Source organism: Hippichthys cyanospilos, chromosome 11 (genome assembly GCF_059441005.1).
Source record: "Hippichthys cyanospilos isolate Australia breed blue-spotted pipefish chromosome 11, RoL_Hcya_1.0, whole genome shotgun sequence".
Lineage (NCBI taxonomy): Eukaryota > Metazoa > Chordata > Actinopteri > Syngnathiformes > Syngnathidae > Hippichthys > Hippichthys cyanospilos.
In genome coordinates this window covers 5,987,649-6,014,228 of record NC_142379.1, presented here as the reverse complement: position 1 = coordinate 6,014,228, position 26,580 = coordinate 5,987,649, and the positions used below count along the sequence as shown (strand labels likewise).

General features: G+C 40.4%; 1 protein-coding gene across 1 annotated transcript in view; it reads left to right on the top strand.

Moving 5' to 3' along the window:
• ryr1b (ryanodine receptor 1b (skeletal)) overlaps nt 1-26,580 on the top strand; it is a 68,242-nt gene that overhangs the window by 25,655 nt on the left and 16,007 nt on the right. Inside the window, exons 40-85 of the mRNA XM_088428281.1 lie at nt 50-193; nt 269-542; nt 904-1,021; nt 1,099-1,231; nt 1,924-2,018; nt 2,253-2,388; nt 2,530-2,713; nt 2,793-2,904; nt 2,993-3,113; nt 3,551-3,720; nt 3,830-4,050; nt 4,121-4,211; nt 4,703-4,843; nt 4,983-5,146; nt 5,295-5,373; nt 5,997-6,086; nt 6,493-6,630; nt 6,703-6,780; nt 6,849-6,924; nt 6,991-7,114; nt 7,202-7,317; nt 7,393-7,460; nt 7,808-7,929; nt 8,159-8,208; nt 8,784-8,844; nt 9,466-9,592; nt 9,676-9,784; nt 9,849-9,930; nt 10,034-10,164; nt 10,710-11,030; nt 11,126-11,366; nt 11,453-11,540; nt 12,023-12,115; nt 17,494-17,664; nt 17,752-17,811; nt 18,595-18,729; nt 18,849-18,961; nt 19,058-19,154; nt 19,304-19,410; nt 19,489-19,540; nt 19,824-19,904; nt 22,454-22,553; nt 22,954-23,033; nt 23,402-23,478; nt 23,839-23,912; nt 24,840-24,857. Of these exons, the coding sequence (XP_088284407.1) occupies nt 50-193; nt 269-542; nt 904-1,021; nt 1,099-1,231; nt 1,924-2,018; nt 2,253-2,388; nt 2,530-2,713; nt 2,793-2,904; nt 2,993-3,113; nt 3,551-3,720; nt 3,830-4,050; nt 4,121-4,211; nt 4,703-4,843; nt 4,983-5,146; nt 5,295-5,373; nt 5,997-6,086; nt 6,493-6,630; nt 6,703-6,780; nt 6,849-6,924; nt 6,991-7,114; nt 7,202-7,317; nt 7,393-7,460; nt 7,808-7,929; nt 8,159-8,208; nt 8,784-8,844; nt 9,466-9,592; nt 9,676-9,784; nt 9,849-9,930; nt 10,034-10,164; nt 10,710-11,030; nt 11,126-11,366; nt 11,453-11,540; nt 12,023-12,115; nt 17,494-17,664; nt 17,752-17,811; nt 18,595-18,729; nt 18,849-18,961; nt 19,058-19,154; nt 19,304-19,410; nt 19,489-19,540; nt 19,824-19,904; nt 22,454-22,553; nt 22,954-23,033; nt 23,402-23,478; nt 23,839-23,912; nt 24,840-24,857 (5,463 nt within the window). The remainder of the gene's footprint in view (nt 1-49; nt 194-268; nt 543-903; nt 1,022-1,098; nt 1,232-1,923; nt 2,019-2,252; nt 2,389-2,529; nt 2,714-2,792; nt 2,905-2,992; nt 3,114-3,550; nt 3,721-3,829; nt 4,051-4,120; nt 4,212-4,702; nt 4,844-4,982; nt 5,147-5,294; nt 5,374-5,996; nt 6,087-6,492; nt 6,631-6,702; nt 6,781-6,848; nt 6,925-6,990; nt 7,115-7,201; nt 7,318-7,392; nt 7,461-7,807; nt 7,930-8,158; nt 8,209-8,783; nt 8,845-9,465; nt 9,593-9,675; nt 9,785-9,848; nt 9,931-10,033; nt 10,165-10,709; nt 11,031-11,125; nt 11,367-11,452; nt 11,541-12,022; nt 12,116-17,493; nt 17,665-17,751; nt 17,812-18,594; nt 18,730-18,848; nt 18,962-19,057; nt 19,155-19,303; nt 19,411-19,488; nt 19,541-19,823; nt 19,905-22,453; nt 22,554-22,953; nt 23,034-23,401; nt 23,479-23,838; nt 23,913-24,839; nt 24,858-26,580) is intronic.

Here is a 26,580-nt window from a genome sequence, read left to right as displayed (position 1 = left end):
TTGTACTCTATACTTCTGTTCTAAGACACTCTTAAAACTACCCCTGAAGGCATACATATTGAGGAGGAGACAGAGGAAGAGGAGGTGGACGCCTCGCTCAGGGGACGACTCCTCAGTCTTGTGGAAAAAGTCAAAAGCTTGCGAAAGAAGGAAGAGGAGGAGAAGCCCGAAGCAGAGGAGGAGCCCAAACCTAGTAAGTTGACACACAAATATACAAATGTGACTTTTATGTTCTGTTGTGAATCATTTTCAATTTCTCGTGACGCAGGCACTCTTCAGGAGCTGATCTCCCACACCATGATCCACTGGGCCCAGGAATCGTTCATCCAGAACCCGGAGCTGGTGCGCCTAATGTTCAGCCTGCTCCACCGCCAGTACGACGGCTTGGGCGAGTTGATCCGGGCGCTGCCCAAAGCATACGCCATCAACGCTGTGTCCTACCAAGACACGATGGACCTGCTAGAGTGTCTGGGTCAGATACGTTCGCTGCTCATCGTCCAAATGGGCCCGGAGGAGGAGCGCCTCATGATCCAGAGCATCGGGTGGGACTGCTTTGTGTGCATGTCATTCATAGCTCATAAAAAAAAAAAAAAATCACTGATAGTCTTGTTGTACCAAGCTAACCATAATGGAAACTAAAACATGAGTATTTCTATTGCGTTACAAGTAAGCATAGTCTGTACCAGTCAGAAGTTCGAAAACAACTTAAAATTTAAATGGTCTCAGTGTGAAAATCTTTCCAGGTCATGAAGCATCATCCGCTTCATTAGGCTGGTGGAGAAAATACCAAAATGTGAAAAGTTGACATCTTGGCAAAAATTTGTCAAAAACTGAATTGCAAACTTCAGTTGTGTTATGAATTTAAATACTGCTTAATTTTGGATTTTGATTGGCATTTTTCAGGAATATCATGAACAACAAGGTGTTCTACCAACACCCCAATCTGATGAGAGCTCTTGGTATGCATGAGACGGTCATGGAGGTGATGGTCAACGTGTTGGGTGGCGGAGGAGACTCAAAAGTAAACATCCTCCCCAAAATATCCATCATGGTGTCTTGATGGGTTTGTAGCAGGGTGTTTTAATATTTCTTCCATAGGAAATCCGCTTCCCCCAAATGGTCACCAATTGCTGCCGCTTCCTGTGCTATTTTTGCCGGATCAGTCGACAAAACCAACGCTCCATGTTTGACCATCTGAGCTACCTGTTGCAAAACAGCGGCATCGGACTGGGTAAGTTTACTCTCTTCATCAATTGACTAGAAAATTCGAATCCGCAGAAATGTAGAAAGATGATATCCTTGTGATGTGTTTAAAATCACACTAAGACCAAAACGTGATCGAGTATCAAGTCCGACAAGACTAAGGCTTTTGGAGGTCAAGTCCACGACAAGGCTAAGACTGAACTATTAAAGACAAATCCAAAACAAATTATTCTATTTTGTGTTGAAAAAGTACATTGATATTAATCTCAAATCCAAGCCGTTTCACTTTTTCTACAAATGATGCAATTTCTCACTAGCTCATAGCAGTGGTGGTAGTGGTCAGAAGGTGATGGTCTTGATCGGTCTTGATTAAAAATCCAGAGTCTGCCATGTCCAAGACAAGACAGAGTAAAAATACCTTAGATTCCAAGACCTTTAAAAACTGGCTTTGAGACTGGTCTTGAAAAATAAGAAAATAGTCCCTTGCATCTAATTTGATATCAGTGAGCTGAATATTTTCAGGTTAACATTCACTGCCCTTGACAAATATAGCATTATTAGCATATTAGGATAGTCTTAGAAATTTCGTTTTCATTTGAAGTTGGAATATTCTGATGTGGTTTAGAAATTTAGAAAACACTCCAACTATTGACTATGAGATAAGATTGTGTATATGTGCTTAATGTTATTGTGATGAACAAACTTGTTTTTGGCTGGCAGGCATGCGGGGTTCCACTCCCTTGGATGTAGCGGCGGCATCCTGCATTGACAACAACGAGCTGGCTTTGGCACTACAGGAGCAGGACCTGGAAATGGTTTGGCAACAGAAAAAATACATACAGACACTCCCGTTATGAAACTGAAAGCCATTCTTATTTGAATTTTTGTTTGCATTTGACACCTGCTGAGAAAGTCAATCCAGTGTCTTAGAGGTTAAAACACTATTTTTAACTAGCATTGACTATACAAGTTGAATATTTCAAAGAAAAAGGGTGTCTTTACACAAAAAGATTAATCCATTATGTTATGATTGTAATTATTTGATGTAGGTGGTGACGTACTTGGCAGGCTGTGGCCTGCAGATGTGCCCCATGCTTCTGTCCAAGGGTTACCCCGACATTGGCTGGAATCCCTGCGGAGGGGAGAGATATTTGGACTTTCTGCGCTTTGCCGTCTTTGTCAATGGTAACAGCACCTCAGGTTTCCTCATAAAGCGCACTTATTCCTAGCTATGAGTGGCACATTTTGGTAGGATCGATTGACAAGTCTTCTGTAGTTCCACTCTGCTCTCGTAGTGCTCGTCGGTTGACTTTCTTGCCTTCATAGGCGAGAGCGTGGAGGAGAACGCCAACGTAGTGGTACGCCTTCTCATCCGCCGGCCCGAGTGCTTCGGCCCGGCGCTCCGTGGAGAGGGCGGCAACGGTCTGCTGGCCGCCATGGAGGAGGCCATCAAGATCTCGGAGGACCCTGCGAGGGATGGACCCACTGTCAAAAAAGACAGACGCTTCATGTGGGTTTCCATAATGAACCCAGTAGTCCACAAACCTTTTAGGCTCACAAGGAAATTGTGGTCATTTTTTTATCAAAAGGTTCGGTGGTGAAGAGCAGCAGGAAGAGAGCCGCGTTCATCTTGGAAACGCCATCATGTCCTTCTACTCGGCCCTCATTGACCTCCTGGGTCGCTGTGCTCCCGAGATGCATGTGAGCGGAGCCGCTTTTGATAGTGCTGCTTTCTCTTGCTCAGCAGATGGAAAACAAAGCTCTCAACGTGCCTTTATTTGTCTTCTAGCTGATCCAAGCAGGAAAGGGCGAAGCTCTGAGGATCCGAGCCATCCTGAGGTCTCTGGTGCCCATTGAAGATCTAGTGGGAGTCATCAGCTTGCCTGTGCAAATTCCTTCTCACGGCAAAGGTGAAAGAAATAGTTTAGATAAGACTTTGTTGTCAGTAAAGTCCCTCTTTGATAGTAATGTAATCAATTGTAGTATTAAGTGTGACCATTAGAATTCATTCATTGCTGCTGCTTCTGGTGTTCCTGACTTGCCCACTGGGGGCAGTATAATACAATTAGGCAGACACTTGATAAACTACATTAACTCATACACTGCTAGTGACAGTGATGACAGAGATGTTTGCTGGACTTTTAGTGAATGAGGTCATGTGGGTATGAGGTTTTGCACAAGATGCTATCCGTTAGCCCATCTTTTAGGCTGATTCCAATAATTGAGTAGAATTCTGATAATTGATGAATTAACGAAGGTTTAAAAGAGCTAAGATCGAGATGAACATCTGGAGATCCTTGTTTGATTTTTTTTTATTTAAAAATGTTTTTTCCTGTCCATGCTTCAGACGGTCAGGTTGTGGAGCCCAAGATGTCTGCAAGCTTCGTTCCCGACCACAAAGCCTCCATGGTGCTTTTCTTGGACAGAGTGTACGGCATCGAGAACCAAGACTTCCTGCTCCACGTGCTGGAGGTCGGCTTCCTGCCCGACATGAGAGCTGCCGCATCTCTCGACACCGTGAGTCCTTTGCGTACTCTCTCCTCACATCTCCCATTATATTCTTTCCAGCAACGTGCTTAGGCAAATAACTCAACCAAAATGGATATTCTTTTGGCTTTTCTTCTAGGTGGCCTTCAGCACCACAGAAATGGCATTAGCGCTGAACCGCTACCTCTGCTCAGCCGTCCTGCCTTTGCTCACCAAGTGCGCCCCCTTGTTCGCCGGCACCGACCACCGCGCCATCATGATCGACTCCATGCTGCACACCATATACCGACTGTCCCGCGGCCGAGCCCTCACCAAAGCTCAGAGGGATGTCATCGAGGAGTGCCTCATGTGGCTCTGCAAGTCAGTTGTGGGAAAAAAAACGGCCTACGTGGAATTGACATCGTCCTTATTCATGATGTTGTGTTGGCAGGTACCTCCGGCCGTCCATGCTTCAGCATCTGCTCAGGAGGCTGGTGTTTGATGTGCCCATCCTCAACGAATATGCTAAGATGCCACTTAAGGTTTGCCTTAATTTTTTTTTAATTAGTATTATTCTCCACCAACACAAACAAAGAATTAAAGGAAAATGATATCCAGCATATTGGTAACAAAGCTGAAGAATATCACACTCATATGTATCATATCGGTTTTTTTACAAATACTATAGAAAAAAGTACGGATATTGAAAAACTGCCAAATCTTCTGCCTTTTAAACATATATTTTTTTTTTAACTACAGGAATTGGTCATGAGTAATTAAAGCCAACCCAAAAAGGTGTGCAACCACCCATAGATGTCACAAGATGGCCGCAAATCTGATATTTTTTAATAGTACACAAATACTGAAATGCTTCACCACACTTCAATGAAATTCGTTGTTACCAAGCTGGTGCTTAATCAATATTTTTGAGGACATGACTGGTTGACTGTCGCATAATCATTTACACACTTGCACAACAGAATTTATACAACTAACTAACTAACTAACTAATAACTAACTGACTGTCTTGCAGCTTCTGACCAATCACTATGAGCGCTGCTGGAAGTACTATTGTTTGCCTAATGGCTGGGCCAACTTTGGGGTGACCTCAGAGGAAGAGCTCCATCTTTCCCGCAAACTTTTCTGGGGAATTTTTGAGTCTTTGGCCCATAAGGTGAGAGCCCACCATCTTCACCACTCATCTCTAGAAGCATGTGAAGTTATCTTAGTAATAGTAGAAGCAGTAACAAATTCATTAGACTTCCCGCTGCCTTTTGTAACTTTGCTTTTCTGCATTCATCCCCACAATATAGAAATTTGACGCCGAGCTCTTCAAGATCGCCATGCCGTGCCTGTGCGCCATCGCCGGCGCCATCCCGCCCGACTACGTGGATGCCAGCTACTCCTCCCACACCGAGAAGAAAGCATCTGTGGATGCCGAGGGCAACTTTGATCCCAAACCAGTGGAAACCACCAAGTGAGATGCAAGAAATACATTCTGAAAACATCCAGCCACAAAGACAAGAAATTTTTGTCCAGACTTTAATTTTTGTGTCTTTTGCCTGTCATTGTAATTCGTCATGGTAACTACGTTAGAGTACTAAGTTGCTAACCTTTGTCGACAGCACTATAATTCCCGAGAGGTTGGATGGCTTCATCAACAAGTATGCAGAGCATACTCATGACAAATGGGCATTTGAAAAGGTCAGTTCAAAATACATTGAAAAGTCAGTTCTATTTTTTGTTAGTTTTGTGGCATTATGTTACGAATTATAGAAAGAATGAATGGGAAAAAAACACGAGGGAGCTGAAATTTTCAGCAGATGATTAAAACATGTAAAATTTCAAAATGCAACTATTCTGACATTTCTCTGTGATTGCAGCTGAACGTGCAATATTTTATGTACAAAAATAATAATTGTCCAAATTTTGGACCATGTAAAACCCTTATAATTACAATTTTTGAGGTGCATTTTTATAGGATTCATGACATTGATTTTCCTGCTATTTTTGCAAGATTCCGTTGAGCGGTGGTCAAACTACGTAAGCAAACATAAAATTCTTTGTTGACTTGTGTTTCACCTCAAGACAGTAGGTGGCTGTAGAGACCAGTTACGGACTATTTTTGTGGCTAATACATGTACGTACATATGTATGGATAGAACTGATGCCACTGAACAAGTAGTTGAAAGAAAAAAAAATAATGAAGAACTTTCATTACTACGCCTTTAAAAGTACTGACAAAAAAAAGGAAAAATGCCATGTGTATAGTTTGCAAAGTGTGTGCACAAGGGTTTATATTGTTGTTTGAATTTGTTTCCCGGTAGATTCAGAACAACTGGACCTATGGCGAGGTGTTAGACGAGAACGCCAAGACTCACCCAATGCTGAGGCCATACAAAACATTTTCTGAAAAGGTATTGTGTATTTCTGATTCTGTGAGCAAGCTGAATTATAACTTTTGATCTGAGGCGCGCAACGTATGGCTCGTGGGCCAAATTAAGGCCCTTTTACATTTTTTTTTGTCTGGTCTGTTGAGTATTTACATATACATGTCTTTTGTTGTTAAAATATGAAAAAATAATAAATGGGAAAATATTTTTGGCCGTTTTGTTTTTCGATAAACTTTTGGGGAATTTACATAGCATGTCAATTATATTATATCAACAATCACATTGGTTCTAAATTTCAAAATGTCACATTTATACACAATTATTTTCTCACATACCTGTATACCAATGAGTATTTTTGCCATACCAAGGAAACAAACATAAAGAGCATTGTAGTTAAAAATACAAATGAATAATTTTCCCCTGTCCTCAGGACAAGGAGATTTATCGTTGGCCAATAAAAGAGTCCATCAAAGCCATGCTGGCATGGGAATGGACCTTGGAGAAAGCCCGAGACGGCGAGGGAGACGAGCAAAAGGCCGCCACCCGGAAAATCTCCCAAACTGCTCAGGTACGCTCAGGCAGTAGTGTGTTTTGTCACACGCAAAAGTCAAAGAAATAAACAATAAATTCTTGTCTCCAGGCCACGTATGATCCCAGCCATGGTTACAGCCCTCAACCGATAGACATCACAGGAATGGCTCTGTCAAGAGAGCTGCAGGTTTGTGTCAGATGTCACTTTTTTAATGATTTGAGCTGTATCAGATGAACGTATGTTTCTCTGTGCAGTCCATGGCCGAGCAACTGGCTGAAAACTACCACAACACATGGGGCCGCAAGAAGAAGTTGGAGCTTCAGTCAAAAGGTGAGAGGCTTCTTCTGTCACTGCACAAGCGGCACGATGCTAAGCAAAACAAACGTCTCCTTTCAGGTGGCGGCACGCATCCTTTGCTCGTGCCTTACGACACCCTGACTGCTAAAGAGAAGGCCAGAGATCGAGAAAAAGCTCAGGACGTGCTCAAGTTCCTCCAACTCAATGGATATGCCGTGACTAGGTCAGCAATTTTTTTTTTCTCTCTAGTGGTCAGGCCAGATCAAAACACCTATAATTTTGTGGCGTTCTAATTCCTCTCCATCATCAGGGGCTTGAAGGACATGGAGCAGGACATCTCATCCATTGAAAAGCGCTTTGCCTATGGCTTCCTCCAGAAGCTTCTCAAATGGATGGACATTGCCCAGGAGTTTATTGCTCATCTGGGTAAGCGAGACAGATACAGGTTGACAACATAATTGGCAATGTCATGTTTTGTTGGTTTTTTTTTTCCCCCAACAGAGGCTGTGGTTAGCAGCGGTCGAGTGGAGAAGTCACCACACGAGCAAGAAATCAAATTCTTTGCCAAGGTCCGCTAGTTGTACTAAGCACTAACATTATATTATATTATATTATATTATATTATATTATATTATATTATATTATATTATATTATATTATATTATATTATATTATATTATATTATATTATATTATATTATATTATATTATATTATATTATATTATATCTTTGTTGATATTTTATATATATCATGTTTATATTTGTAATAATTATAAATAGTATTAAAGAAATAATAAAAAAATAATATAATATGCAATTAAGTGGGGTTTTTTCCCACTATTCTACAATTTATTTATGTAATGTCAAGTGACTTCTATTTGAGTCATTTTTTTAAACCTTGTTTTTTTTTCCATAGATTCTCTTGCCACTTGTGAATCAGTACTTCAAGAACCACTGTCTCTACTTCTTGTCTACCCCTGCTAAAGTCCTTGGAAGCGGAGGGCATTCCTCCAACAAGGAGAAGGAAATGATCGCAAGGTAGCATTGTAAATAATGTATTCACCAAAGGACATTTTTATTTGAAATATTTTACATCTTTTTGAGTGAATCCAAACAAACAGACGAAAAGCAACGAGTGTGTAACGTTTCTGTCCTCTCCGTCTTTCACGTCCCTCCTAATGTCGGCTTTCCATGTCACCTCAAACATTTGTCCTTCCCTGGTTGTCTCCTCATCGTCCTCTTCCTCTTATTTTCTCCTCCGTGTCAGTATCTTCTGTAAGTTGGCTGCTTTGGTGAGGCACAGAGTTTCTCTCTTTGGTAAGCGATCTGCACGGCCCCTCCGCATCTTCTTCCTCTTCCTTTGTGCCGATCACATTGAGTTTGCCCTCTCGTGCTCTCATCTAATGCGAGGATTTTGTTTTTTGGCCACTAACAGCCTGAGTCTGATTTGAATGTGCTTTCTTTCATCACCGTTGTGGCATATGCTTTTTAGGGGCTGACTGACCACCTTCAGTTCTGTCAGCAGCCGCTTACATTTTTCATATTTACTTTGAACTCTGGGCTCCACTGATTGAACCGAACTTTACTGGGTTTTTTGTTGCATTAGCATTTTTTGTGTTCAAGCCCTAAGCCCTTCAATGATTTGTACACCAGTAGCAGCATTTTAAAAACATTTTTTCTATACAGAAGATGCGATTAACCTGTATGTACCCACTTGTTGCCATTCGTACAGGAGAATATTAGCTGTGTGTTTAAACAGGCCCAGATTTCACACTCATAAAGTACATTTGTGAGTCAATTCGGTAAACAAGGCAAGCTAACAAAAACAGTTGTGCTGCAGTTCGACAGATAGTGGAGAAGGATAACGCTAAGCTACCATCTGCTGTTTCCAGGAACTGACGCAAGCGCCGTGGTCAACTGCCTTCACATTCTGTCTCGCTCGCTGGATGCCAGGTGCGTCTTTTCTTGGCGTCTTCTTTAAAAGTCGATCCCAAAAGGGTTCGTAAATTGTACGTGAAGTTACCTGATGGGGTGCTTGAGATTTTAACAATTTTTATGCATCTATCAGCAAATCTAATTTCATGCTTTTTAATGCCGTGACAGGGACACTACAATTTTTTTTTCAAATTAAGAGCATATTAATCGGAACACTGCAACTTTTAATAGCTTTTTTTTTTCTTTAAAAATCCTTTGCTCTTTTTAGAGGTATTTGGGTGCAAAAATATTTCACAAGGGGGTTCATCCTTGTGCAAAGGTTGAGAACCAATCAATGAGACGGCAAACTCCACCCAATTTGATGCATCTTAGGGGGCAGCCATTTTGTCACTTGTTTCCAACTTGAAATGACCAACTGTCATGTAATTTTCCATCAACAGCCAGTGACAAAATGGCCACCCCTTGAGATTGATTAAAAACAAGTGGATTTTGGTGCTTAATTCATATTTGACAAATGTAATATTCATCAGGATGTTGTTTTTAGACTCATGGAGACACATAGAACATATTATTGCTCCCCATTAATGTTTGCCTCCAGTTCTGTAAATAATATGAAAATATTTCGGCATCCTCTTTTAGGACTGTGATGAAGTCGGGGCCTGAGATCGTCAAAGCAGGCTTGCGTCAGTTTTTCGAGAGCGCTGCCGACGACATTGAGAAGATGGTGGAGAATCTCAAGCTGGGCAAAGTGTCCAGCCGCAACCAGGTCAGAAGGCAAAACCTCATTTGAAACCAAGGTCCAATACAACACCAGCGTATATAACAATTGAGCCTGGCTGTTTGCCGTAGGTGAAAGGCGTGGCCCAAAACATCAATTACACCACCAACGCTCTGCTGCCCGTCCTCACGTCCCTCTTCGACCACATCGCTCAGCACCAATTTGGGGATGACGTCATGAGTAAGTCTACATCGCGTGCGGTTGTCGTCAGTACCTATCAGAGTAACACTTTTGTCCCCCTCAGTGGACGACTTGCAAATTTCCTGTTATCGACTCATGTGCAGCATCTATTCGCTGGGCACGGTCAAGACGCCGCATGTTGAAAAGTAAGTGGGGGACTCCGTCTTCACTCTTCCCCATCCCCCTCTTCAAGCTATTCTTGATTTTCCATATCGTCCTCATCGCCCTGTTCCTCGGCCTTCTGCGCAGACAGCGTCCTGCTCTCGGCGAATGTTTGGCCCATCTCGCAGCTGCCATGCCGGTCGCCTTCCTTGAGCCGGAGCTGAATGAGTTCAATGCGTTTTCTGTTTACACTACCAAGACTCCCCGAGAAAGAACCAGTGAGTTCATGGCAGCGAATGATCACACGTCACAAATGGTGAAATAATTTGATTGCTTTTCCAGTCTTAATTTCATGCTTTTTAATGCAGGAAATTTTAAATTAGGGGTAAATTAATTAGAACTTGAAGCGACTTATTGCTAACTTATTGATTATGACGCTTTCAAAATGTTGTATGCCTTTATTTTGTCTTATGGGCTCATGTCAGGAGGCGGCCATTTTGCCACTTGGCATTGACCGAAAATACAATGTTCAGTTGAAAGTAAATGATAAAAATCCCCTGAGGTGGACAAAAAAGGGTGAATTTTACTGCTTAATTCTTATCTCAGAACTCTTTTACGTCTCTGAACTGTTAATGTCAGGTTCAGGCGACCCTAGAACTAATAAACAACAAACAGGAAGGAAGTCAACTATTTTTTTTTCACGAGGAGAGCGGACAGGAACTGGTCTGGTTACACACCCTTGCCGCTCTGATATACTTATTGCAACAAAACAAATATGGGATAACCTATATACAATTATTCTAACAGTTTATGTGTTCTTCAGTTCTGGGTCTTCCGAGCCAAGTGGAAGAACTGTGTCCTGACATCCCCGAGCTAGACATCCTCATGAAGGAGATCCACGACCTGGCAGAGTCGGGGGCGCGTTACACGGAAATGCCTCACGTCATCGAAATCACGCTGCCCATGCTGTGCAATTACCTCCCGCGCTGGTGGGAAAGGGGCCTGGAGAACTTCCCCGAGCTGGAGGGCCAGATCTGCACCGCTGTCACCTCTGAGCACCTCAACCAGCTCCTGGGTAGCATCATGAAGATAGTGGTCAACAACCTGGGGATTGATGAGGCGTCCTGGATGAAGAGGTTGGCAGGTGAGCGGGATCTTGGGAGTTTTTGGGAAGACTTCAACAAAATATGAATCCATTTCATTGGGTTATTTATTTATTTTATACCTCACTGTGTGCAGTCTTCGCCCAGCCCATCGTGAGCCGGGCAAAGCCAGAGATGCTCAAGTCGCACTTCATCCCCACCATGGAGAAGCTGAAGAAGCGCACGGGTAAGGTGGTGGCTGAGGAGGACCACCTGCGCATGGAAGGGAAGACGGAGGTGGACAGCGAGAACGGAACTATCCGAGACGAGTTTGCCGTGCTGTGCCGCGACCTTTACGCCCTCTACCCGTTGCTCATCCGCTATGTGGACAACAACAGGTAGAACAATGAAGATTTATTGAACTATTTGGTATGTTTGGAAAGAAGAAGAAGGCGCCATGGTACTGAGACTCGTCATTCTGCAGAGCAAGATGGCTGACATGTCCCGATCCCGATGCAGAGGAGCTCTTCCGGATGGTGGGCGAGGTCTTCATTTTCTGGTCTAAATCTCACGTAAGTTCTGCCCTATTGGTTATTCCATTAATAATCATCTTGGTCACACATTTTTTTCTTAATAATCTACTGAGTTTGGACATGAATTGACATAGTCATAAAGTGAATAACTACTCATTATTTATTATCATCTACACAGAAAATGAAGTCAATAACTTCCTGTTCTTCCCTGTTCTTCGTCTCCTGCTGCTGCTTCTTCTTCCACTTTGCAATGATTAAACACTACCGTTGTCACTTTTTTTAGTTGTTAACGATCCCAAACTTGTAATTTCCTCCATGTAGAAAGCATGGCTTAGGCAGATAATTTTAGTCCACCTATTTTTTAAGTCGACACCCAACTTGGTCAACTTTTCCCCTTATCCCTAATACCCAAACATAGGTTAAACAAATAATCCAGCGTTTAAGTAAAGTAGCACGTTTTTGCGCTTGGCTTCTTCCCACCACTGCTGTCGACGTGTGCATGTGTACGATTGTCTTTGCAGAATTTCAAGCGTGAGGAGCAGAACTTTGTGGTGATGAACGAGATCAACAACATGTCCTTCCTCACCGCTGATAGTAAGAGCAAGATGAGCAAGGTGAGAGTGGAACACACAGATGCACAGATGTCCGCAACCAACAACACACCATTTTATTCACCATGCAGCTGGATTTACATTATATGGTTCAAGTAGCACAAACACACTTTTCACAATTTGGATATGGAATCCATAATATCTTCTGAGACCCAGCCTATTAATTAGTGTCCCCTGTCATGTCCATTTTGACATCGCTGGAAAGGCCGGGGTGTCCTTTGCTGAGTACACCAGGACTTAGTTAGGTCGCTTGAATGGGTCGATATTCTTATTTCCAAATCGGAGCTGGTAATTGATGGTGTAACTGTTAAATGACACAAATGCTTAGTGGTACTGCGTTAGGGATGCATAGACCATTACATGCGATGTAATGTGGTACACTAGAAGTGTAGCGGCCATTCAATTCAGTGTAAATGTTTCACATTAATAGTGCATATACCAGCCATACCAGTGGTTCTTCTGCCATCATGACTAGCATTAAAATCTAGTACAGTATCTTTGTATATTTAAGCTAACGTATGCACATGCAGATTCATGATGCAACATTTAAATCTAAGAATATTGACTTGAACATTTACCATTATTATAAATACTGTGGTGTAAGTACATGGAAATGAAAATAGGCCAAGAAATTCATCAAAAATTAGACGTGTAGTGTAAATCCAGCCAAAGTTGATTGAATCACTCCATATGGTGTAACACATTAAAAAACTAATCTCTGATCAACCTACTAACATTTGCACATGCTGCAACACATTCAAATCCTTCTCATGTCAGCCATGTGCATCTTTTCCTCTGTGGATCATAAGATGCTCACTTTGAACCAGCCACAAAATTGTGTGCAGCCAGAAAATAGTGACAGTGCTTCCTTTCTTACACATTTTGTTGTGCTACACCCTTCTTCCAAAACAGAATTTGTTCATTTTGGTCCTCAAAATTACGCACAAAAATCCCTATAACATTTTTTTTGTTCACCCACCATCCATAATCTTAACCACTCATCCTCGAGCAGTTGGCAGGTTACACCTTGAACTGCTTCCCAGCCAATCACGGGGGACACAAAGACAAACAAACAATAAGACTCACAAACCTACCATGCATGTTTTTCGAATGTGGGAGGAAACCAGAGTACCCAGAGAAAACCCATGCAGGCACGGGGAGAACATGCACACAGGAAGGCCAGAGCTAAAATCGAACCCACAACCTCAGCATTGTAAGGCAGACGTACTAACCGGTCCTCCACTGTGCAGGATAGGCCAAAAAGGCACCAAATCCAAACAATGTTAATCCCTAAAATAGTAATTGCTTGTAGTTGCCACAAGATGGCGGCAAAGCATTATATTTTTGTCTAAATGGAACTCACATCTACAGTTCTTTTTTTCATCATCGTTATATTGTGTTGTGAGTAGTTTTTATGAGAAAAAAAGTAATTTATTTTGTCAAAAGGCTGAAGCATAAAAAAATGCGTGTGAAGCACTGAGTGACTATTTTCCGAATGCACTGTCAGTCATGAGACGTGATTGATTTTCACACCACTAACGCGGCCAACTCGCAGGAGCGTTGTTCAGGGTCACTTTGTGGCGGTCGAGGACGGACGGCGGCGTGTTGCTAACTGTGCTCTCTCCTTGTATCCTGGGTCGGGGTCGGACGGCGGGCCGCTAGGCCGGAGACGGAGAGGTTAGACTGTGTTTGTGCACGAGCGCTGGGCTGACCGCATGGGCACCCCCGCCTGGGTTTGGGCCAGGCTTTTCGTCAAGCTTCGCGCCGTGGACCGCCGCACTTGTTACCACGCAGACCCCCTCTCACGTGCTCGCCTGCGCACATGCATATGCACACGTGCACGCTTTGTTTTTATTCAGAACACAACAAAAGCATTGCATGCGGTACGGTGTAGGAAAAAGCGACAGCGTTTTAAATGTATTTCTTTTGTTTATTTATTTTTTATCCAAAACATCACACAGAGAACAATTGCACACGTTTATGTAGTCTTGGATATATGTGTACTGTGTATCTCTAAATTGTGATTTATTTTTTTTTTTTTGAAACGCCAAAGCCAAAAACCCTTTTACATATTGATGCTGTCAAAATATATGTAACTAATTAATTGGAAAATTTTCCATAATTAATCTTGAGTTAACCATGGTAAACTTCCTTATTGCTTTTAAAAATGCTTTTACCTCTGACATCCCTTATATACACACAAATGCCAAAAATATATTTTTTAATCTTTTTTTTAATCTAATCGATTTTAATCATCATCAAAGTAATGAACCCAAAAAACACGTACTCATTTTTTAAACATTTTGTTTACATTTTGTTTTATTCAAAAAGAATCTTGTGCAAAACAATGATCTATATTGATTTTGAATCAGATTTCAATTGAAACTATAATATAGTTTAAAAAATATATATAGTAAAAATATTCACGTATAAACATTCAGCATTTATGCAAAAAAAGTAGCTATTCAGAATGTAGCTTGTGGAAAAACTTGCTTAATTGCCACAATTAAGTAAATGCGTCTTGTCTCCAATGAAATTCAAATTGTAGATTTTTAAAATAACAAATGAAATATAAGTAATTTAATTTATTGCCTTGCCCTGCTTATACATACACAATAATTACTGTATATATGAATAATTTATTTCTTGTGATACATGGGATGAGGACCTCAAAATATAATCACATATTAAATAACAATATTGAGGAGAAAATACAATAATGCAATAAGAGTATTTTTCCAAATGGGCCAACCCCGGTGTAAGTGTGTATGTGTTAGCGAGCGGGGGCCTGCAGTGGCTTGGTGGTGCTGTTGTAGATTGTAGTGGCCTGATGGGTGTCATGGCGCTCGGCTTAGCAGTTTCACGCCATTTTGAGGCGCGCCCGCCTGCAGCCGAGCGCCATCATCCCACTTTGTTTGATTAATAAAAGCCTTTGTCTGTAGATAGATTGGCTAAATGGGGGGGTTGTTTTGACCTCGAATTTCCTTCGGCTTTCTATGTCAAATGGTGGCGGACCAATTCGGCGACATTCGCCTTGTAGTTTTCCATGGGTGACCATACCAAAAAAAATATGAAACGATGACACGGCCACTTGGAAATGACTATTTCGGAATTTCGGACTATGCATGTGAGTCGCAGCAGCAAAGACCGAGAAAACGAATGCCATGGTAAAGCCGCACCGAACTTTAAGCCGCAGGTTGTAACATTAGATATTTATGCAGAAATATTGGTATGCGGTAATTTTTTTTAAATGTTTTTATTAATTTATTGTTTTTTTATTGTAGTTGTTTGAATATTAATATCCTGTTTGAATATTAATATTTTATTTTATTGACCGTATAAACACATTGCACTTTTACACAACTTGTGCAAATATTTTGTATTTTTAATACTACATTCTTAATATTATTTAATACTATATTTTTACACATCAATTCCTATTATTTTTTTATTTTATTCAATATTATACTCATATTTTATGACTTTATAAACACATTTTTACTTTTACGCAACTAGTACACATTTTTTATATTTTAATACTATATTTTTTAATATCGAATTATATAATTTTAAACTTTTGGAGCATAGCCATTAATTCCTTTTTTTTCAGTTCTATTTCATAGTTGTTAACACTTAGAACAGATTTTCTTTATTGGTGGTTTGCTCCCTGGCGGCTTGAAAAAAAATCTGCAGATAAGCCACATTGGACTGTAAGCTACATGGCTCAAATCATGAGAAAAAAGTTGCCGTTTATAGTCTGAAAGCTACGGTATTCCATATCAGTGATTTTGGACACTCCCTGTTGTATCTGAACTGAAGTCACATGATCCTGCTTTGCTCTCACCAAAGGAACCGTGCAAGCTAGCAATCTTGACGGTCCGGAGATTTAAAAAGCTAGCGTCGGCCACAGGTAGCCTCCGTTGCATTTACTAACCGGAAACCCTTCCCCCACATGTCTAATTCATTGACACTATTAAAAACTTTCAACCATTAATTGTCTTTGGAAAGAGCTCCAGAACATTGTGTGTGCAATGCATCCACAAACTATTCACAGCTCATTACTTTTTTTTCAAATTTATGGTACAGCCAGCGCCGGGAATACTTTCTTGTTACACTCCATGTGAGTGTGTGTGCGTGTGTGTGTGTGTGTGTGAGGTTGTTTCATTGTGTATAATGCAGCTTTGAGAGGGTTGCCTGCACTGAGGAACTTTTTTTTTTTTTTAATAAGTTTCTAGGTGCATGTTTTGTCACTTTGCATGATGTGAGTCTGGCCATCACATTGCAAATGTTTCCTGTTTCATTTTTAACACCGGGCACTTACTTGGGGGACTTATACACTGCCGACCCTTTTCATGTGATGTCGTTCAACTTCCAAGGTGGACGTTACAAAAATAACCATTGAATCAAGTTAGCTTTTATTATTAATAATCACTGAAATATAGTAGTATATATATATTTTTTTCCATTTACAGTTTTCTATATATATGTTTATATATATATATATATATATATATATATATATGTTTTACATTTATCATTTCATTACTATAATTGTTTTTTTTTTTCATTTACAGTATATATAGTTTACTATGTATTTTTTTATTGTATAGATTTTTTTCCACTTACTTCATATTTTCATCATAAGGGATTTTCAGCAGTTTATTAGCTTATTTTTATTATACTGTACGTTTTTTTCATTTACAGTATTTTTATTTTTTACATTTTTTTTTAATTTATTTTATGTTTCAATGCAGTAAAAACCTTGCCACAGAGTCCATCATTTTCTCAGATAGTCGTTAACATTCGGTCGGATTTCTTTTGTTTAATTTAATTCTCAAAATTCAAACCGTGACGGAAAAAAATCAGTGAAACTGTGAGCTTGCGAAAAGTACTATTACAATTTTTACCGTACTTTAATTTCTGTACTAAATGACAACTGTTGTTGCTTACCAATGGATATTCATCTACAGTGGTTATAAAAAGTCAACACCCACCCGTTTTTAGGTGGTCATTTTTTGTCATTTAAAAAAGATCAATTAACATCCATGTGACCTATAACCAATTACATTTTTGAAAGAAAGAAAATCAAACATTTTTGAGACAGGAAGTACAAATAGTCCACCGCATCTATGCCAGTGACTTAAGCTCACTTTAATTTCTCCTGTCCACTTGCTCAATTGTTGAACTCAAATCTTCATCTTCAGATTTAATATAAAAACCATACAGATGCTACTTAACCTTTTATTACTGATACACTTCAAAATTACAAATAACACAAGTCGAATTTGAATTGAGCGGAAGTGGTATGACGTGACTGAAAAGCGTCTACAGTGGGTAGACAGCAACGGGTGGGCGTGACCGTTTCTGTTTGCCCGTTCTAGTCCGGAGGCTCCGAACAGGAGCGTACCAAGAAGAAACGGCGGGGGGATCGCTATTCGGTGCAGACCTCTCTCATCGTGGCGGCGCTCAAGAAGATGCTTCCCATCGGCCTCAACATGTGCTCACCTGCCGACCAGGAGCTCATCAACCTGGCCAAGATCAGATATTCGCTGGTACTGCGACGTTGAAACCAAAAGGGAATCTTGGTACACTCAATTCGCTGGTGAAAATAATGTTAATAAAGTTCTTCTTTCTTGTAGAAAGATACTGATGAAGAAGTGAGGGAATTTTTACATAACAATCTTCATCTCCAAGGCAAAGTGAGTGTTAAGAATTAATCAGCAAAATCCATTTGTTTTGGTCCGTTTCGGTGCGGCCATTTTGTGCTACTTGCCGTCGACTGGGAATGACATCGCAGTGACTCGGAGGTCAGTAACAACCAATCACGACTCAGCTTGCGAATGTCACATGACCGATCGCAAAAAAAAAAAAAACTAGTGAGCCCTCAGCAACTGTGATGTCATTTTCAGGCAACAGCCAGGGACAAAATGGCTGCCTCTTGAGATAGATACAATTATTACTCCAGAAATGCAATTTTAAGGGCTCGTATATTTATTATTTTCACTCACCTTTCAAGGCCAACAGAATATTGTGTGCTATGTCTGTGTAAATATGGGTGCTGCCTTATGAATGATTGACTTCCATTCTTCAGTTAGAATTGATGCAGGTCATAGCTGTGTTGTAAGTGTGGAAACACTGCCATCCGATGGTCACAGTTAGCATGACAGTACTCAATTGGCAGCTCCTCTCCATAAAAAAACATTTTTGACCAATATTACATTTTTTATAATTACTCTTTTAAAAGATGAGAATTCTCGTCCATGGCACTGAATGAGTTAATAAGCAAAACTGTCTCCCAATAGGATAGCTATCTCACCGGAATGGGTCACGTTTGACCCAACAATCCAAAGTATGTTTCTTGTCCCTTTTTTTGTTTTGTTTTTTGGTATGTCGTTTATGCTTTCAAACGGTATTCTTTGGTTTGCTAAAACTTGCAAAACAGCGTATACTGTAAATGCACAAGGCTAATGTGTGACTTGCAGGTGGAGGACCCAGCCATGCGCTGGCAGATGTCCCTGTACAAAGAGATGTCCGGAAAGGCTGAAGATGCCGAGGACCCCGAGAAGGTGGTCAAAAGGGTCCAAGAGGTGTCTGCCGTCCTCTACCACATTGAAGTGGTGAGTACAAACAATAGAAATCTAACAGCGGGCGTTTCGTGGTGACTTTGGTGCTCGGAGCTTCACCAAGAACTTCATCAAAAGTCTAAGTGAAGGCTTTCTATTCATTTTTATTGTAGACCGAGCATCCCTTCAAATCCAAAAAGATGGTGTGGCACAAACTGCTGTCCAAACAGCGCCGGAGGGCTGTGGTGGCCTGTTTCAGGATGACGCCCCTCTACAATATCCCCACGTAATGATTCAGGGATTTATTTTTTATTAATAACCTGAGGCATGTCTCCATGATGCAAATGCAGAATTGATGCTCACGAAAAAAATCCCCCCACAGGCACAGAGCCACCAACATGTTCCTGGACGCCTACAAACGCAACTGGTTGGAGACGGAAGGCTACTCGTTTGAGGACAAGATGATTGACGACTTATCGGTCTGTATTTTGTACCCTGGAATTAGTGACCTAGAACATGACCCAAAAACATCGAATTGAAGCCCCTTTCATATTGACGTTTATTGTGAGGATATTCTTAATGTATGTGCACGGAAAAACGAATAGTAATCGTAAGCTGTGTTTACTAGAAAGCCCTGGAGGAAGAGGAGGAGGAGGAAGAAGAAACGGAGACCAAACCCGACCCGCTTCATCAGCTCATTTTGCATTTCAGCCGGACGGCTCTCACGGAGAAAACGTAAGGGCGTCCGTCTCGGGTTTTCGTGGTTCTTTTTGTGAGGCTTGTGTGAGACTTATTGGCGTTATCCTGCCACAGAAAACTGGACGTCGACCACCTCTATATGTCATACGCTGACATCATGGCAAAGGTAAGCTGTGCAGGACATACCTATGGTATAGTCAATTATTAAGTGATAGGTGGAGTGTTTAGATTAAAAACGTTAAAGGTTTGGGGAACAAAAATTATTTTCCACAGCATTCACACTCAGGTATGGCCACTTCCGCAGGTAACTTATGTTATTAATTTGCTGCATAACTGCAAAATGCTGCTTCACCATGTTTGCTTTGAACCCCGGGCTTTCGGAAAAATTCCTCCAAATGACACGTTTTTTTTGAATGGAACGTTCTGTTTTCTCCGTCGTCTCCTTGCAGAGTTGCCATATTGGTGAGGATGACGAAGGGGGAGAGCAGGAGGGGGAGGAGCCATCCTTTGAGGTGCGGCAGACAGAGATGGTATGGGGGGACCAGGGGAAGGGGAGACAAGGGAGTCAGCAGAGAAGCAGCTCCCCGCACCTCCAGTGACCACACGGCATCAGCACACTCGCACACGCAACCCCCAAGTCTACCCGCAACAGACAAAAATTACATCCGTCTTTTTTGATTGATTATATTTTAATCTCCACTCACAACATTTCCTGCGATGGCGGACTGAGCTGTGCATGCCTTCGCTGGATTCAGAACATCGCAGAGTTTTTTCTTGTTCATCCCCCAGTTCCAAGTTACAGGTCCAACCAAATGAAACTCACACCTCCTTCTTTACTCACCTCCTCATTGGAACTTGTCTTCACTTGATAACTAGAAAACTAACCGTGACATTCGTTTGATTTGATTTGTCCCACCTCCCCCAGTTTAAAACAACAACAACAAAAAAATCAGTGTTTTTGCAAGACTTCACATTACTCACGACAGGAAACGCATGCACAGCATACATTTGGGCTGAACGATTTTAAAAGGTATTCTGATTACAATTTTTTTTCTACACCTCAATATTGCGACTAAATGCACAATTGTTTCTTTATCAAGGTCCTATTAACTCATTGAATCCTAAAGATGTATTTTGAATTTTTTTTTAAAAGTCCAGACATTCAATTCCAGGTCTGTGTTTCTTTTTCTTTTCTGATTGCATACTTAATTTACTTAAGTACTAAGGTAATTGATTGCTTTTGTTCCAAAAAGTACTAAATTCATTCATTACTTTAAGTACAAGCGTGCAAAAGTAATTGATCACCTTTGTTACAAAAAGTACTAAAGTAATTGATTACTTCAGGTACAAGCGTTCTAAAGCAATTGATTGCATGAGATACTTAGTATTAATGTAATTTAGGTACTGGAAGTATTAAAGTAAGTACTTTAGGTACTACAGTACTAAAGCCATCAAATACTTCAGGTAATTAATTACTAAATTAAATTATGACTTTACATAATAGGTACTAAAAGGTACTTTAGGTTCTCAAGTAATAATCAATTACCTTAGTTCCCAAAATGAATAAATTCTATGAATAAATTACATGAGTACTTAATTACTAAAGTAGCTAAGTAACTGATTACTGTAATGTATAAAGTGATCGATAACATTAGTTCCTAATTTCCTAGTACTTTAGGTATAGCATAAACAGCCCAAATCAGATTCTAACAATAATGCAAACAAATCTGTTTTTTGCAATTCGAAAATTGCGTTGCACTACATCGTCAATTCAAACTCAATGAATGAATTGTTCAGCCCTTGTGCATGGTCCCACACACACTTCCCAACCCATACACAACACTTAAAACACACATAGCTGCAGGGTGAACCAAACGTGTAACTAAAAAAGAGGTTCAAGACATTTACAACTAGTCAGGTGTTTATTAGGGAGGGAGGATAGGGAAGGGGGGGTGGGAGTGATGTGGGTGGGTGGGTCTTGATGTGATGACCTGTGGGTGGATAAATGAATCATGGGTCTTGTGTTATAAAGTCTGACAATGTAGTGTGAGGCAATGTAATATAGCTGCATTATAATTAGAGTTAAAAGTGTTGCCTTGAGATATGAAGATACTGCCTCCAACTGGCCATATTGTGCACTCTAGAAGGGAAACACAACAAACTCGTATCTCAAGGCACCACTGTATGTTAGGGCTGCTTTGAAATGCTATGCAGCTATGTTTGGAACTACTGTGTTTCCGCATATTGTGGCTGGGAAGGTTCACGCAACTGTAGGAAGGTGGGAAGGCACACATTTAGGGGTACATATGTATTAGGGTTGGGAATACGAGCGGGCTATTGAAAAAATATGCCTCTCCTGTATCCTGGATTTAGAAAGTTTGAAACTCCTATATTAGAGGTACAGCCACTATTTGAGGAACTACGGTATGTCATTTCCACGTAATATTTTCAGTTTATGGTAAAACAAACAAGTTAAAGGGGAAATGTTGTACATTTAATGTGACGTAAATGACAGTATGTCCCCTTTAATTGCAAGAATTAATGAGTGATGATTCATGTTTTTGCATTATTGGAAGTCTGAGTTGCATGCAGGATGGAATGCATGTTGAACGTGTCGGTGTTTACGTACCGAATGTGTTTGTGTTTTGCTTTTTGTCCAAATGTCGGCTGCCGTTTGCGCAAGTTATCAAGCTGCTGGGATAGCTTCTGAAACTAATGCACACTGTAGAAGCGAATGTGTGTGTGTGAGATTGTGTGTATGTGTGTGTTCACGCAGAGTTGGCCCAAGGCATAGCTCAAATCAAATTTAATAAGAAAATAATAGCAATGAGGATTCACAGTTGGTGACAGACAAAAAAAAATCAATATCTCCAAACCCATTTAAATGATTAATTAATTTTCAAGTGGGGGAGAAGCGGCAACAAAACAGGCCAAAGTCTTGCTTTGGGCCCTGTAGCAACTTGTGGCCCGCAAGTAGCTCTGTGTGTGTGTGAGAGTGAGCGACAGTGAGTGTGGGGGGGCGGTGCACTCTGTGTGGGCGTGGTTACAGCCGCTCCCCTCCTGCTCTGCTCCCCATCAGGAAAAGGAGATGGAGAAACAGAGGCTCCTGTACCAGCAGTCCCGCCTGCACAACCGCGGCGCCGCCGAGATGGTCCTGCAGATGATCAGCGCCTGCAAAGGTGGGCTAAATCACGTGTACAAAAAATGTATTGCCCATCTTTCTTTTTTCTCTCTAGATACGCTATTTTTGGCAGCCATTTTAGCTTTCGTCTTATGGAGGAAAATGCTTATCTTCATCACGTTTGAGTCATGTTTATATGTGATAGTTTTAGTACAGTGTTAGAAATATCAGGAAAGTGTTAGTCAGTTTAGTATTAGTCCCTTTTTATTAAAATATATATTTTTTATAAAAGTAAAGTCAATAGGAAAAATTACAAAAATTACATGTTTTCAGTTTAAAAATACAGTACATCTAGGTATGAAGTAACACCCTCCTTAATACTCCTACTACTACTACTACTTAATACTTTTTTTGTGAAAAATGATTGATTTCCATTTTTTTTTCTTTTTTTGTCTCAGGTGAGCCCGGTGCCATGGTTTCTTCCACCCTCAAACTGGGAATATCCATCCTCAATGGTGGCAACTGTGACGTACAGCAGGTCAGCCATTGCTCAGTTTGATTAATTTGCCATTTTAAAATTTGAAGATTTATTAAATAGCAAAAAAGAGTGCCTCACTAGACCTGTACTAGACTCCTTTTTATTTATTTATTTATTTTAACGTTTTGCAGCATTTTGAGCATTTGGGGGTCATTTTACGCCTGGTAGAGTGATAACAAAGTCGTTGCGCCACGTTGGAATTTGACATGTTGTCGCCATCTGGGTGAAATTTCAGCTCCTTTGTGTATTCTTTCAATGCTTTCCCTTTGATGTAAAATGCCTTTGTTGTAAATGATCAAATGTTTGGACAAAACAAGGGTTAAATAAGATGCTACACATCATATTCTTTGTTTTTTGCCTCCTTGCAGAGAATGTTGGACTACCTGAAGGATAAAAAGGACGTGGGCTTCTTCCTGAGCGTTCAAGCTCTGATGCAAACCTGCAGGTCTCGAACGGTGTCCCTTTGTCAGAACTCCCACATGATATCCAGATGTGAAGTTAATTGCAGCTCCACCGAAGATGCCTTCTGAACTTTGTTGTAATGTTATTGCTAACCAAAACAGCAGCAACTACCAGGGACCAAGTTTATGGTATGAGTTGATGTGTGATAAATAATGGCACCAAAGTTGGTTGTCTATGAAAACGCTTGGAATACAGCCCATTGAGGTAAAAATGTAAAATAACTGGCGAATTATTTTTGGGCTGTTGTTTGAAGGGCCATCATCGATTTAATTGGCCGAGCCCTACTGCACGTGACGGATGGACGCGGATATTATCTGACCGACTGTTTGTGATCTGTGAACAGTGTTTTGGACCTGAACGCTTTCGAGAGACAAAACAAGGCGGAAGGACTTGGAATGGTATCAGAAGAGGGCACCAGTGAGTACAAATATGGATACATTGTATTGTATTAGATTAGATTGGATTGGATTGCATTGTGTTGCATCAACACACAAATTTCCCGAAACGAAATACAGTGGACTCCCGCCATTCAAAATTAATCCGTTCTGGAGTTGGGATCGCAAAGCAAAATCGTCTAATGGCAGGCAATAGAAACCTATACTAAAACCCCAGGTGATAACATCAAAATTTTATATACATATTAAAAACGAGTAACAAAATAGTATAGTATGTACTAATATAATATACATGTATATAATTAAATAAGATCATAAATAAAAAGATATATAAAGGATTTATTTACCTTTGAGTGACGCTTGTTATTTCCATATTCCCTAAATACATTAAGGAAAAATGAAGTTGAGCGAGTTACGGCTCTATTCCCTAGCGGGGTTAAAGATTCACGCGCCTTCTTCGTATTTCTTGATTATCTCCATAGTTTCCATAGTTATCATCTTCTTACTTCTCCGTTTAACATCACTAGCAATCTTGGGACCCATTGCTAACCAATTTCAGCTTGAATGAAGCACTAAAATGCACAATAAACACAATATGCTAAGCACTCCCACGAGATCGAGTCTTTAGCACGTCGGCATCTTAGCGACACCGTGACGCCGACCGATAGCAGACTCGCATCTTAGTGACGATTTGTAAGTATTTATAGTTGCCACAAGATGGCGCCAAAGAAATACTGGCTTGCCAAATATAGTCTTTAGGCTAAATCCCCAACTGCGTTAACGAGAAGACGGTCCTACTTCACAGTTCTCATGTGCATCTGTGTATGTCGGATAGCTTGTGCGTATGAGTGTTAGCGTGTTATGGAAAATGAACATTCTCTGTCCACTGACATGCACTCACCGCATCTCTTGTCTTTCTCTCTCCTCCCTCACGCGTCGCTGCCGTCAGATAAGAAGCTCGAACGTGGTAAATGGACGTCGCTTAGCCGCTAGCTGCCTTGCCGTGAGAAATTAATCCGCTTCTCATCAACCCGCTCAAGGGCATAGTAGAACTCAACTTTTTTTTAAAATTTGGTTTTGTTTTTAGCTTCAGCATCGTTTTAGGCATTATTGTCATCTTGCTGTTTCATTGTGTACTGACAGAGTGTGATCGCGGATCTACTGCAACTCAGACCCACAAAAGTATTTATAAAGTGGAATTATGTTACAAATTATGGACATTTTTTGATTTTTTTTAATGATATCCTAAAAGAATCAATGGGAAAAAAAAACACTAGGGAGATGAAATTTCCAGCAGATGATTAAAACATGTAACGTTTCAAAATGCAATGATTCTGACACTTCTCACGACGTGCGAGATTTTGTATACAAAACTGATCATTGTCCAAATTTTGGACCGTATACAAAATCTCGCACGTCGTGAGAAGAGATTCTAAAAGAATCAATGGGAAAAAAAAACACTAGGGAGATGAAATTTCCAACAGATGATTAAAACATGTAACGTTTCAAAATGCAATGATTCTGACACTTCTCACGACGTGCGAGATTTTGTATACAAAACTGATCATTGTCCAAATTTTGGACCGTATACAAAATCTCGCACGTCGTGAGAAGAGATTCTAAAAGAATCAATGGGAAAAAAAAACACTAGGGAGATGAAATTTCCAACAGATGATTAAAACATGTAACGTTTCAAAATGCAATGATTCTGACACTTCTCACGACGTGCGAGATTTTGTATACAAAACTGATCATTGTCCAAATTTTGGACCGTATACAAAATCTCGCACGTCGTGAGAAGAGATTCTAAAAGAATCAATGGGAAAAAAAAACACTAGGGAGATGAAATTTCCAACAGATGATTAAAACATGTAACGTTTCAAAATGCAATGATTCTGACACTTCTCACGACGTGCGAGATTTTGTATACAAAACTGATCATTGTCCAAATTTTGGACCGTATACAAAATCTCGCACGTCGTGAGAAGAGATTCTAAAAGAATCAATGGGAAAAAAAAACACTAGGGAGATGAAATTTCCAACAGATGATTAAAACATGTAACGTTTCAAAATGCAATGATTCTGACACTTCTCACGACGTGCGAGATTTTGTATACAAAACTGATCATTGTCCAAATTTTGGACCATATAAAACCATTATAATTACAATTTTTGAGATGCATTTTATTAGGATTCATTACATTGATTTTACTGTGGTTTTTGCAACATTCACTTGAGCGGCGGTCAAACTATGTCAGCAAACAGAAAATTCTTTGTTAACTTGTGTTTCACCTCAAGACAGTAGGTGGCAGTAGAGACCAGTTAATAGCTATGTCTTGATCTGTCATCATCAGATCACAGACCACAGGGACAGACCATAAAATGTTTCAATTATTTGTGGGTGTTAATAAATTAAACCAACACATGTATGGATAAAACTGATGCCACTGAACAATTTGAGTGATTGAAGGAAAAGAAGATATTCATAAATAATTTCAATTAATACACCTTTAAAAGCATTTACAAAATTAGGAAAAAAAGTTGACCAAAGTTTACCCCGTCGTGTCCGAATCACAGCATGTTTGTACGTTTTAGCCGCTACCGTGAACTGTCTTGTAATACTGTACATCTGCAGTCCATTTTTGATGATCTTAGAGAAATTTTTCAGAGTTGAGTAGATCTATCCTGCA